At 39.2% G+C, this 13,170-nt stretch overlaps 2 protein-coding genes across 3 annotated transcripts in view; one reads left to right on the top strand and one right to left on the bottom strand.

Annotated features, from left to right (window-relative positions):
• prr33 (proline rich 33) overlaps positions 1 to 4,165 on the top strand; it is a 5,136-nt gene extending 971 nt beyond the window's left edge. The window contains exon 3 of the mRNA XM_035664725.1: positions 3,061 to 4,165. Coding sequence (XP_035520618.1) covers positions 3,076 to 4,161 — 1,086 coding nt within the window. The 5' untranslated portion in view covers positions 3,061 to 3,075 and the 3' untranslated portion in view covers positions 4,162 to 4,165. The remainder of the gene's footprint in view (positions 1 to 3,060) is intronic.
• Positions 2,163 to 13,170, bottom strand: part of lsp1a (lymphocyte specific protein 1 a) — a 24,765-nt gene continuing 13,757 nt past the window's right edge. Inside the window, exons 7-13 of one of the 2 annotated variants that reach the window (XM_035664724.1) lie at positions 12,325 to 12,368; positions 10,851 to 10,932; positions 9,742 to 9,882; positions 9,558 to 9,653; positions 8,670 to 8,756; positions 8,431 to 8,536; positions 2,163 to 2,684 (exon numbers count right to left, since the gene is read on the bottom strand). In XM_035664724.1, the coding sequence (XP_035520617.1) occupies positions 2,665 to 2,684; positions 8,431 to 8,536; positions 8,670 to 8,756; positions 9,558 to 9,653; positions 9,742 to 9,882; positions 10,851 to 10,932; positions 12,325 to 12,368 (576 nt within the window). In that variant the 3' untranslated portion in view covers positions 2,163 to 2,664. Of the gene's footprint in view, positions 2,685 to 5,820; positions 8,537 to 8,669; positions 8,757 to 9,557; positions 9,654 to 9,741; positions 9,883 to 10,850; positions 10,933 to 12,324; positions 12,369 to 13,170 lie in introns of those variants that run through there. The other variant, XM_035664723.1, reaches the window with a different exon arrangement.

Here is a 13,170-nt window from a genome sequence, read left to right as displayed (position 1 = left end):
GGGTGTCGGATGGGGGAGGGAGGGAGGGAGGCTTTAAAACACAACCAGCTCTGGCCTACATTTCACTGAGGTGACACACATAGTAAACTGAGGATATTAAACAGTTGGTTTTGCACTGATGTCAGTGATCCTCTCTCATCATAAACTTATCCAACTCTTATTTTAAGTCCTAATTGAAGCCACAAATGTCGCCCGTGTAGTTATTTTTAAAGAAATAACCTTTTTTGGGTAATAAAAAACAAACTTTATCCATCTTTTAGTGCTAAATTTTTGTCCTCTCGTGCGATTTGGGGTATTCTCAGAGTCAATATCCGATGTCATGGGGCTGTGATGTCACAAGGTCGCATGCTGTTCACTTTCACCCTCAGCAGATATATATACTCGTCTATATGCATGTTATTTATGTGGGAAGAGACACGAGAGGATCCTGACGTGACAAAAGTTGCACTGCAAAGTTTAGCCTGTAAAGCTCACACGGTTCCAAAATAACACAACAAGGTGATATGTGACCGATTCGGGATTCAAAGGAGGAAAGAGATATCGGTCACTTTAATCCAAATACTTAATATTTATGGATTCTGCTGATTTTGAGCTTTACTCTAGAGCAGAGGTCACAAATTGGCTTCGGGCTTTAACGCTTGAACGTTAAAGAAAGCAGAATATTACCATAATCATACATCATACTGAGTTTCTATTCATCTTTATATCATCGTTTTAAATCATCTTTGTTGTTCGCAGCGAACCGTTTCAATCAAATATGAAACAACCAGAAAAAGTAATAATAATCTTGCAGTTTGAGACTCTAGAGCCAACATCATATTTGTTGTGGAAGTTCAAGGTCCCCAGAGGATGAATCCTAATGATTTTTGTTGACTCTTTCCATCATTAGGGACAAATATTCCACTTATACTTCAAAATAAAATCTTTATAATCATATTCCAGCTCCTCAGAGGATGAACGTTTTTGACTTTAATGACCTTTCCTTATGTGAGTATCTGACTCAATCGTAACTTCTGACTTTCAGTCTTGTTTTCTTATAATAATATTACTTTCCCTAGTAACAAGCAATGTAACTAATTACTATTTGAGTAATAATATTACAGTTACTGACCAACTGATTTGAAATTCAACAATCCAATCCAATCACTAGCTTGGAAGATATAATAATAATAATAATAATAATAATAATAATAAACAGAATAATAGCTGTGATACACAAAATATAAATAAATATAAAAATAATAAAGACATAATACAATAATAAGAGCAGACTAAAAACCATAGAAATAAAATTAAAATTAAAATTAAAATTAGATAAATAAAAGAAAATAGAATAAAAACATTGCTTGTTGGAAGTCTGAAATTTTGAAGTGAAAGGACACAATTACCAATTTTGTGAGGAGTAGCAGTAAAGTAATATAAGTAGTAGTGTAACTAATTACTGTTGGCAGGGAGTAATAAGCAAAGTAATAATATTAACACATAATTATAAGGTTTATAAAGTCACAAATAGACATTTTCTTACCAAAATTAGACCTTAAACTGTATTTTTTTTGTACAGATTTGTGTAAATATCATATACATTTTGAGCATGGATCATAAGTGAACCTTTAAACTTTGCATTTGTTAACCACAGCAGCTGTAAAGACACAGAAAGCTGCCAACATGAAATCATCTGTATTCAGTTTTTATACGCTGGTCTGAAGCTTCAGAGGCTCCGTCTGATCCGCATCCACAGCATTCTGATTTATTGTTTTTTAGGAGAAAGTGATGCAGCCTGTAAAACGCCAGGAGTCTTAAAAAAGGGAAGCAGGTGATTGGCTCGGCCTCTTCTCTGCCTCCAAACTAAAATTAGGCCAAGTCAGAGTTTCCAGGATCAGCTGTGAGGCGGTAACATCATCCAGGAAGAGTTCAGCTGGATGATTTATAAAAAGCTCCATTATATGTGTGTGGGGTTTTCTAACTGCTTTAACACCTCTTAAACTTCAGTTACTGTGTTCAATGTTTGGATTCATTGTACTTTATTGTTATCCACTGAATATAATATCGAATATATATAAAATATAGTCAGTTCCCTTAAGGAAAAAGGTTGATAACCACTGATCCTGGGACTGTGAATCACGAGCAATGAAATAAAAGGGCACTGCAGAAGTAGAAAATTATTTTAATTTATTTAAGAAAAGGGGTTATAAACACATACAATCAGGAATCTCAGTGAATGGATATTAAAGGTGAAACAGTAGACAGAGCTGATAGACATAAAGGATTTGATTGTATAGATCAGGTTGTTGAGACTTTAGGTACATCTTGGATAAACTCAGTGTTTACACTTTAACTGTCAGATCTTCAGCCAAGTGCAGAACAGATAACGTCACATAAACCATTAATTCTACGTGATTGTAAACTTTTCCTACACACCATCAACCATCAAAGATCAACCACATTATGAATGATTCACCTAAATACTGCAGGAGCAGGAGAGTACATTAAACAGCTCACAGTCAGATATATACACAATAATAGAAACAATGTCGGGGAATAAAAAGCAGAGATTTGATGAGGAAATTTGTTGGACTTGAGCTGAAATATTGAGTCTATAACTGCTGCTTCTGTTCGATGTCTTTATGATGTTTTTGTGAGATGAAGAAGAGACAACGACCCTCCTCAGTAATCTTCATATAAATCTGCAAAAGACATGAAAATGTTAAATATACACATATAATAAAGTGGTCTTTATATTATAAACCAACAGCAGAGTTAAATAAAGTTTCATCCACTTAAATTTGAGACTTTTTAGTTTGGATGAACTGAAACCAATATTAAATATAGGGGATCATCGTACTATATTTTAAGATAAACAGCGACGCCCTGATAAATCGTCAAAGAGGACGAGTGAAAGATCTGTTAGATCTGTAATGGTATTATTCAGGGTTGCATTATGTGGAAGAAAAGCTGAGATAAAGTGAACAAAGACAGAGTTTTACTGACTTTTCATACTACTTTGATCCCAACCTGCTATGAATTTCCCTTTTCTGAACTTTCATTTATTTTTCTCCACAGGGTGCTGAAGCGCTCATGGCTGTCGTTTACGGTGCCGTCACCCAGCCGGGCCTGCTTTCCCAGCAGTACCCCCCACCCCTGCTGCCCAAGCCCGGAAAGGACAACGTTCGACTTCAGAAACTCCTCAAGAGAACTGCCAAGAAAAAAGCCTCTGCTCAGGCATCGCAGTCTGCCGCGCTTTTCCGCTCCAGCCTTTCCCCTGTGAACGAAGCAAGCCCCGACCTCGAGCACAGCGACCACTCAACCCCTCCCAGGACTCCAGAGACACCGTTCATCCTCTACAGCATCCACCAGCCTCCACGGTTCACCGTCAGGCCGCTCTATCAACATGTGGCGTCCCCTTACCCGCAGCGTGCAGCTTATGGCAGAGCAGCGAGGTTCTCACCTCAGACGGTGGCGATGCCGTCGTACTCCTACTCGCAGCATGTCACCACAGTTTCTTCATATTCTGCACAGGCCCACCTTTCTGGAGGCTCACCAGCTCAGGGGCCAGTCACGCAGCTGGCGGTACCCAAAATATCTGAGGCAACAGTACCAGCTGCTGAGGTGAAAAAGTCAGCATTTAGCACATTTGCTGAAAGACCTTCTGCAGGTGCTGAAGCGACCCCACAGCCGAAACACAGTCCAGGTGTGACTCCTTATCAAGCACCTGGGGGGCAAGCTTTGATTCGTCCTCTTACGGTGTTGACCCCGCTCGTCAAATCCAAAAGTCCACGTCCAACATTCAAAGCAACCGAACCTTCAAGATCGCCCAAACCGATGTTTGACGTCCCTCAGATTAGGATGTACACGGCAAGCACATCGTACTACGAGACGTCCAGGACCCCACCGGTGTATGACTCGGCTGGATTAACTGCGATCGGCAGCACAGCGCCACAAAGTAAAACGTCAACAGAAACAAAACAAGATCTGACTCCTTTGTTGGGCACGGATCCCCAGAGAAGAACACCGACTTTAGAACCTAAAAGAGGCACTACACCAACTGCAGAGATAAATGCAATCGCAACTCCTGCATCTGAAGTCAAAAGAGCAACTCCAACATCTGAAGTTAAAAGAGCAACTCCAACATCTGAAGTTAAACAACGAGCTATCAACATCTGAAGTCTACAAGGCCAATCCAACATTGAAGTTAGAAGAGGCACTCCAAACACTCCTGAGTTAACACAAGAGCTACTCAACATCATGCAAGTAAAAAGAGACTACTCCAACGATCTCCTGACACGTAAAAGAGATACTCCAACATCCTGAATCCCTCCAGAGTGTTACAACAACACCAACTTATGAGTTCCAATCAAGAGCTTCAGCAGGTCGGCCTAGAACTCCGGCCTACCTTAAAGGTCGGGCTGCTACGCCCGTGTTTGAAATCTCAAGACCCAATCCTCTCTTGTTTGCGGTATCGCCAATCACAGTAGAGCCAGAGAGGTCAAGAACGCCCAAAACAGTTTCTCCTACGAGTGGTTCATCTGTTCCACAAAGTGTGAAGGCTACTGACCCGAAGCCTACTGAAGCAATACCGAATGGGGACATTCATTTAGACTTGACGCCTGCAGCTAAACCAATCCAACAAAGTTTAGCAAAGTCAAAATCAGAGCCTGATTTGACAAGAGAAAAGACCCAAATTACTCCAGCTGGTTCTCAAAGGCTCTCCAAAGCGCCTACATTTGAGCCACCAGCAGTGACTTCTCACGACTATCAGAGGCCTAAGACTCCAACATACGAGGCATCCAGACTTATGACCACATCACCTGGCTATAAAAGACCAAAGACACCAACATATGGGACATCGCCTTCTGGTGTATCACCTGTAGCCTTTCAGAGACCTAAAACTCCAACCCAAGTGGCTCAAAAACCAAAGTCTGGCTACCGCGGATTGACACCGGCTGAATATGCTGCTTACGGTGGAATCAAAACGTTCTCTCCAGCATTTGGTATCATCAGTTCTAAGACACAAACTGAAGAAGAGGTTGCAAAAGAGGAATCAGCAGAATGTAAAACACCCATCCAAGAACCGTCTACGAAGGGGGAATCTACAGCAGAGGTGTCCAAAGTCAAAGAAAGCCTCAAAGACATTGATAAACCCCATCTGAAAGATGACAAGGTTGCTGCCATGCCCTCGATCCCGATTATTATTGTTTCGCAAGCATCTGACACCCCAGGAACACAAGAGACAAGTACAATGTCCAGTCAGGTTGCAGCAAAAGAAGATAAAACTGTGATTCGAGAAACACCAAAGGTTAAACCTCCAACAGTGGTGGTAAAAGCTCCTGAGAAACAGAAGGTTGAAACTAAAGTTCAAGAAGTTGCCAAACCAAAGACGAAAACTCCTGAAGTCAAACATCCTCTGCCCAAAGGTGACGACCAGGATCCTTTGAAGGCAGTGAGAAAACTTTTAGGCAAAGATAAAGTCCAGACTGCTGAGCAGAAATTGGCTGTCGTGTCAGATCAAAAAGAGCTGGTGAAACCTGCAGCTGCCACCAAGACTAAAGCCGAAGCCTCAAAGACAACCACCGCAGCGCCTGCTTTGCCTGTTAAGGCGTCTGCTGTTGAGTCAACAGGAAGTGAAGACAAAGGAAAAGACAAACCTGCACCTGAGAAAAAAGAAGGTGATGAATCCCTACCAGCAGCCGAGCCACTTCTTAAAGCCATTCAAAAGCCGAAGGGGATGAAATCTAAATTAAGCGGTTGGTCCCGACTCAAGAAGCACATGGTGGTGGAGCAGGAGGAGCCCAAGTTTCCAGAGATCGGCTCTCAGAAGGAGACCACCGAGCAGGACCAGAGCGAGGTGAAAAAGGCAGACGAGAAGGCCGGCGACGCTTCTGACCCTCAGGACGAGAACCAAAGCAAAGACGCTCCCAAGGCACTGAAAATGTGGGACGCCGTCCTCTTCCAGATGTTCTCCACCAAAGAGAACATCATGCACCAGATCGAGTTGAACAAAAGCGAGGAGGAGAAGACGGAAGAGACGATAGACGAGATGAAAGAGATACCTTCGTTTGCGTTCCGGCTGCCAGTGCTGCTCTTTAGTCCAAAGTTTGACGCGAAAAGGCTCAAAGAGGCAGCCTCGAGGCCGGTGACGAAAATATCAACAGTTTTTGAAATGGGTCTGATTGGGCGGAAAGGTAAAGACGAGGAACCAAAAGACTTTAACAGAAAGGCAAGGGGGTTCACTGCTACTTAAACTACTATAATATATATAATATAAAGTGCCAAGACGAAAATGTAAAGAAAAAAAAAGTTATGACTATATGTTTAATGTACAGGTGTAGAAATCTTAGCAACAGAAATAATGTACAGGTCTGGATTCTTAGTCTCTGTGTTTAACAAATGTAGAAAACTCGGCTTGAACTTTATACTTGACAAAAAGCTTTGTGTTGCTTTTCTTTTGCGTGACTGGTTGTCTGGATGTTTGTATTTGTGGTTTTAGCTGGAAAAGCGAGAGTTACATTTGTCTTAAAGTCATTCAGACGTCACATCGGATTAAAGCGTTTATGTTTTAAGTAATTTCGGAGCTTCTCATTTGTTTCTCTCAGCACATGTTCACATTAAATATAGATTAAATATAGAGTTTAAAACATTTGGTTCTTGTAAAGGAAATCTGTCTGTGAAACCGAGACTGTGATTATTATTTAGATTTAGTTATTTATGCTTGAAAGTTGCTTCTAGTGGATAATTTACAGATATTTCATATAAATATTTGTATTTTTATGGATAGAATTGAAAAACTTAATGATTTTAAGACAAATCACATGTGAAAATTCTGTTTCTCTTATGTGATGATCATTCAAATATCCAGTTTTATTCAAAATGGTGCTACTTGCCTCAGGGTGAGACCTCTCACTAGATAATGGATGTGTACGTAGAGTGTAACACGATCTTTTTAGGCTGTAGATGGGTCGTGTTTTGTGATTGAACCGTCTTAAAGTCACAACGAAACAACATTTTAATTAAGCATATTTATTTCAATTAAAGGGAAAACACCCATCAGATCTTCCTAATATTGAGTTTCAGTTTCTTTGAAAGCCTCTTTTTGTCCTTTCGTAAGACGCTGTAAGTTTCCCTCAGGCGCCATTTCTGGACGCGCAGAGCTCTGCGGTCAAGTTAGCAACAATAACATGTTCGGTTAAGTCACCAATAACAAAAACTGTGTAGTTTCGTTAAGTTTACCTGCTTGCTTAGGATCAGGAAAAGGTCGTAAATTACGTACCTGACACGTAACTTTAGTATGAAATGTATCTTATGTAATGTACGTGAACACACTTCAAACACGTTTTTGGTCTCAAACGGGACACAAACATTCATTCCACCATCTTTCTTCTCGCTATTTATTCTACGTCACATGACTTTGACGGAGGGCGCGTCCAGAAATGGCGCCTGAGGGAAACCTAGAGCGTTATATTTGGGATTCGGAGGCGGAGAGTAAAGTACTGACACAAGCTGCAGTATTTGACGAGTTGGGAGTGAGATCGGGTTGTACGTACGACATAAAGAGTCCCGCCCCCTTTTTGGAACCTCGGGCAACTTCCTCCTTTTCCTGTACTTAACCACATTTTGAAGTTGGTTAAAAGATAAAAGCGGCATTTATACTTATAGTCACATCCACAAGTAGCGAAACTGCTGTTTTGTTCCGCTGTGGGACACTAAATGTGCACTATTTTAACAGCTACGGTTTAGCATAAACAAGTTAAAGCAACAACAATGAACTCAAGTCAAGAAGTCATGAAGCGGTAGTTTTTCTGATGCCTCGTTTCATTGATTTCAAGGGGAATCTAATCTGGTGGTCGACATTAATAACAACAATATCAGTAATAAGTACGTTTAAAATGATCAATTAGCCGCCAACGAAATGTTTGATTTCATTGTGACTTCAAGATAGCCGCTGAGCTAAAAGCTTCTGTAAGTTGTTAGAGAAGAACAATGAAGAGCAGCGTCCGCCATGATGGAGGACGGTGGGATAGTGAACCGTGGGGTCAAAGGTCGAGAGACACAAACAGCCAATCCAAAGTTTATTCTTCTAGTTTTATTTCTGAATGTTTGTTTTCTATTGTTCTTTCTAATGATTTCTAATGCGTGTGCTGGATTAAATGTAGATTTTCTGTGATTCTCTCAGAATAAATGTGCAGTTTCCCTCATTGACTTTACTGTGTTTTTAATGTTTGAACACTTTTTATTTACAAGAAAAGGGAACTGACCCTTTCTTAAGCCCCGCCCCCTTTTTGCTCTGTGCTCCAATAACAGTCGAGCAAAAACCTCGATCACCTTCTTCCTTTCATTAAAGTGACGAACACGTTTGCGTAATTTTTAATAAGGTAGAAGGACAAATGTTTTTTTTAAAGGATTTTAATGTATGAATTAAACTTTCTTTCTTCTTACCAGACTTTCCGTTAGTGAACTCGCCGTCCTCGTCATCCACGGGGATTTTCTCGTACTTTCCGTGACCAGTGATGACAAATTTGTACTTTTTACTGGCAGCTGAACCCTGAAGAGAGAAAACGACAAAGTTTAATCATCCTGTCACATTTTACAGTAAAATGTTGTTTTTATTAACTTTACTATTTCATATGTTTTCAATAATAATGGTTTAATTCACAGATCTGTGTATTTGTGCTCACTTTGGCTCTTTGTCCGGGTCGACCTGATGAGTCTACAATCACCTCCCACATGTTCTTCTTCTGCATCACATCTCCAGGCTTCACATCCTGACAAATCAATCAATAATCAATACAAACATGGTCAGTTTTAAAAGGAACAAATATTTAAAGTAACATTTTTGTAAAATATGTTTAGTCAATCAGGATGTGGTTAGCTTAGCTTAGCATAAAGACTGGAAGCAGGAGGAAACAGCTAGCCTGGCTCCACTGTGTTCATAAATGCACCAATCAGCATCTCTAAAATTCACTAATTAACACGTTGTTTGTTTGTTTGTTTGTTTGTTTGTTTGTTTACAGTTTGTGGTTTCAGGGTGAGTTAGGTGCTGGAACTATTTCTAGTTGAACAACAGTCTGATGTCTGTGCAGCTTTCTGTGTCGTCACAGTGGGCGGATGGATACGCTGAGGTCAAAATATAGTTCCAGCATTTTGTGAAAGGAGCTTTGCTTTCACAAAGTTTAAAATATTCACTTTTATTGGAAAGCAGCAACATGTAAAAACATTAAAAACTCAATAAAAAACACTTAAATTGAATTTAAAAAAATTCTATTAATTATCTTTTCACTTTATTTAATATTTTTCCAATTAAAATAAATTCTTCACAGCAAATGAAGAAGCTGTTTTGTTCATTGTTGTATACTGTTTCTCCACAAGAGGGAAACCTCACATAACAAACTTTTTCAAGCTGCACCTGAACACATCACAACACACACTTTAGATTCCTTCTGTAAGTTCTTGTTTGTTTTTATAAGAAAATGACATTAATTGGACGTAAAATAGCTTCTGTAAAACCAAACAAAAGCTTTAGAGAGTTTTGTTTTGGCATTAAGATTTAAACGTTGGCGACTTACCGCCGGTCTGCCGGCCGACAGCCTGCCGCCGTCGGACGGACCCTTCACCCACTGAGTGATCAGGTTGGCCACGCCCACCTTCAACCCCTCAGTGTCCTGATGCAGAGAAAGTACGAATAGTTAATGCTGAGATACTTTATCGCCACAGTCGGACATCTTTAACCCTCTGAGGAGGCGTTCTCACCTTGCAGGTCGCTCCCTTGGTGGGACTCTGGTGGCTCCAGGCGTCTCCGGCCTCAAACAGGTTTTTCTTGGAGGCGACGACCTCGGGTGAGCTGGGCAGGTCGGTCAGTGATGCCTTCACTGTCCGGGCCTCCTGGGAGTTCTGCACCACAACAACCACAACAACCGAGTGTTAGTGTGCAGTAATGTGGTCATATGACAACCTCATAATGTTCTGATTGGACAGAAAGTAACTACACACTTCTGTTGTGTAAAACGTATTATATATTAATGATACAATTAGAATTAAATCTTAATTTTATCATGTAATTTCTTTTTAGACCTAAAAACATAATTTCTACAGAAGCCCTGAGTGGCAAGTGAGGAAAAAAAATCCTGTGGTATATTTTCTAAGTCTGATTTAATTTGTTTTCTCTCCTGTGTTTATGATTTTTTCATTTTCCATCTCATGGCTTCCGTATATTTTTTTAAAGTGATAAAATATGGCCAACGCAGCAAGAATATTTCAACTTGTTTCAGACTACAAATTAGTTTATCTTAAGAATATTTTCTAAAACATTTTGCTGCATCATGTGCACACAAACAGAAAAATAATCGGCTAATTGGCATCTTTGGACTTCTGTATAATAAAGTTAATCGATGTGTGAATAAACAATATTTTAATCTTAGCCAACTGGCTATGGGAAAAGTGGGATAATGCTATAAAAAAAAATACTGGCAGCTTTGGACTTCCGTACCAGGTGCTGTATAAATGAATAGTTGATCAATGTGTGAATAAACTTTAATGTTGCTGGACAAATGTAAACATACATGATGTATTAAGGCTGATTTCCACATTTCCTGAGCACATTTTGATGCCTAAACTCTAAACCTCATTGGTTTGTGTAAAAATGATAGTTTCTATATTTACTGAAGTTGTTTGTTTTCTTTCTTTCCACCTGTTGGCTGTAATGATCCCTACGGCCTCCGGGTGGCGCTGTGCTCAGACTGAGAACAGCTGACGGTGTAACAGGTGTGAATCAAGTGAGACAATAAGGCTGAAGTTGTCCTGAACGCCGGATGAGTCACAGGTGTGTTACTGTGTTTTAGTGTGTGTGTGTGTGTGCTGACCTCCACGGCGTGGGCGTACTGCTCCATCTTGTCGTCGATCTTCGGCAGCAGGACGAGCGGCTGCGTCTTCTTAAAACTGTTACTGATAAAAACAAAACACAACCAGATTATTTACTTTCTTTATTTAACTTTAATTCCACCTTAAATCACTTTAAAGGTTTCACACATTATTATTATTATTATTATTATTATTTTACCTACATACCGTTTACATTATCATCTTATATCAAATATTACAATGTGAATAAAAACTTCTTGACTTTTATGCAAGTATATTAAAAAAAAATTTCATTTCTCCTAAATTGAGCCTGATGTTTTTGTTTTTCTTCACTAGGACTTAAAATAAATCTGTGTTACTCTTTGTGTTTGTAATTTTAATAATATATAGTTACATTCTTTAAATATTGACGTTAAAGTCTCTACATCAAATCTTTGGATTATTGTTTTTGCAGATATTCTTTATACAGAGAACATAAACAGATTTACAGTATTTTACTTTTTTTAATTGTAAATTTCTATTTTATATTTATTGTTTCTGAACCCAAATAAATTTGTTGTTAAAAAATAATGTTGATTCTGATTTTATTTCATCTTACAGTGTAAAATCTGTGAAATTTCTGTTCATATGAACCAATAAAACAACTAATTTCATAAATTTTTTTCCTAATTTAATGTTTTATAGTAAAGAATTATGTTTTCACTTTTATTTAAAACTAAAATGAAAACCAGGAGAAGTCACGTGATATAACTCGACCTCAGACACGAGCTCCTGCTGCTGGATGATGTCATTCCTTCCCAGCCAGGTGGCGGGAAAACCTCACTCATCATCTGAAGCCGCCGTTTCAACACGTCTGAGGGCGACGCCCACTTTTTAAGAGCCACCTGATGATGTCACAAAAGTTGGAGCGCTCAGACGTTTTTATCGACACGTTTTTATGAGCTGCTTCCTTCAACATGTGTGGAATCTCAAGTTGCTCCTAAATTATGACTAAAAATCTAAAAACCTATTTTAAAGCCACCTGACCTTTGACCTGTGAGCCCAGAGTGTCAACAGTTCGGCGTCCGACCGACGGTGAAATATGGTCACGATCTTCGCTTCTGTTCCTGAGTTATGTTGTTTAATAACAGCCAAAAGAGAAAAGTTTTCCCAGGACATTATGATGTCATAGTGAAGTTGACCTTCACTCATCCTGAAGTCTATGTGGCGTTCTTGAGACGGACATGAGGTCACAGTGACCTTGAACTTTGACCTTTAAACCAAACACTAATCAGTTCTTATGTGAGTCGTACGTGAGCTTTCTGGCTAACTGCATAATGTTTTTTATACAGTTTTATATTCCGTTATTTAAGCTGAACTTTGGTGTAATTTTTTCTAAATTAAGCCCAAATCATTTTCACCTGTTACAATTAAAAACAAAACAAACAAAATCACATAGTGATCAGTATTGATCAGGATATTGATGAAGATATTCACCTTTTCTTCAGCGAGCGGTTCAGCGACTCCGTTCTCTCTGTGATCTGAAAGAAGAAGAAGAAGAAGTCTGAGGTGATTTTCATTCAGAGGAAGTTTTCCTCGTCGCTGTCTCGGTTCAGGAGTTAAATATTACAGCTCAGTTCAGACCGGTCCAACACAAACAGAGCCGAGTCTGCTGGTCTTCATCAAACCCAACGAGCAGAGCATGATGGGAAACATGAGACTGTATTTTATAATGAAAATAACGTTAATGTTTGTATTTCTGTAAAAACGTTATAAGTTTGTTCCATTGTTCATTCTACTTTTGTCCTCTTTAAGTGTCTCTGTGATTTGTTATCGTCAAACTTCAGGATATAGACCTGAAATAAAACGTGTCACATTTTGTTTTACAGGAAGACACAATGATTAGATTTTGATATAAAAACACAAAGAAATTAAGTTTTTGTGAATGTTTTCGTCATAAATTGTTAAATTGGGGAACAATATAACTAAGGATGTGATCTTAAAGGGTTTTATTTCACCCAGACTTTAAAGGCTGTGTGTTGTGTATTAACTCAGTGGGCTGTTGTCACATGTTAGTGAACCTTTGTTTCATCTGATGTTCAGAACAGGATCAGTGTTTTCTCCGACCTCAGAGATCAAACATCAAAGTCAGAACAGCAGGAACTCAACAACCCCCCTATATCAACACACACACACACAAAGGAAACTCCTGTGCTAAAGCTGAACACTCAAAAACAGTGTAAACAGGCTCACAAGCTGTGAAAAACAGTTTTAGGGTCACCATATGCTATATGCTAAGCTAATCTATGCTGAAAAATCAACCACATATATATATATATATAT

Source organism: Morone saxatilis, unplaced genomic scaffold, assembly GCF_004916995.1.
Source record: "Morone saxatilis isolate NCDOM2014 unplaced genomic scaffold, NCSU_SB_2.0 Contig2, whole genome shotgun sequence".
Classification (NCBI taxonomy): Eukaryota; Metazoa; Chordata; class Actinopteri; family Moronidae; genus Morone; species Morone saxatilis.
Note: the sequence above shows the minus strand (reverse complement) of the source record. Positions and strands in the feature narration are given on the sequence as shown.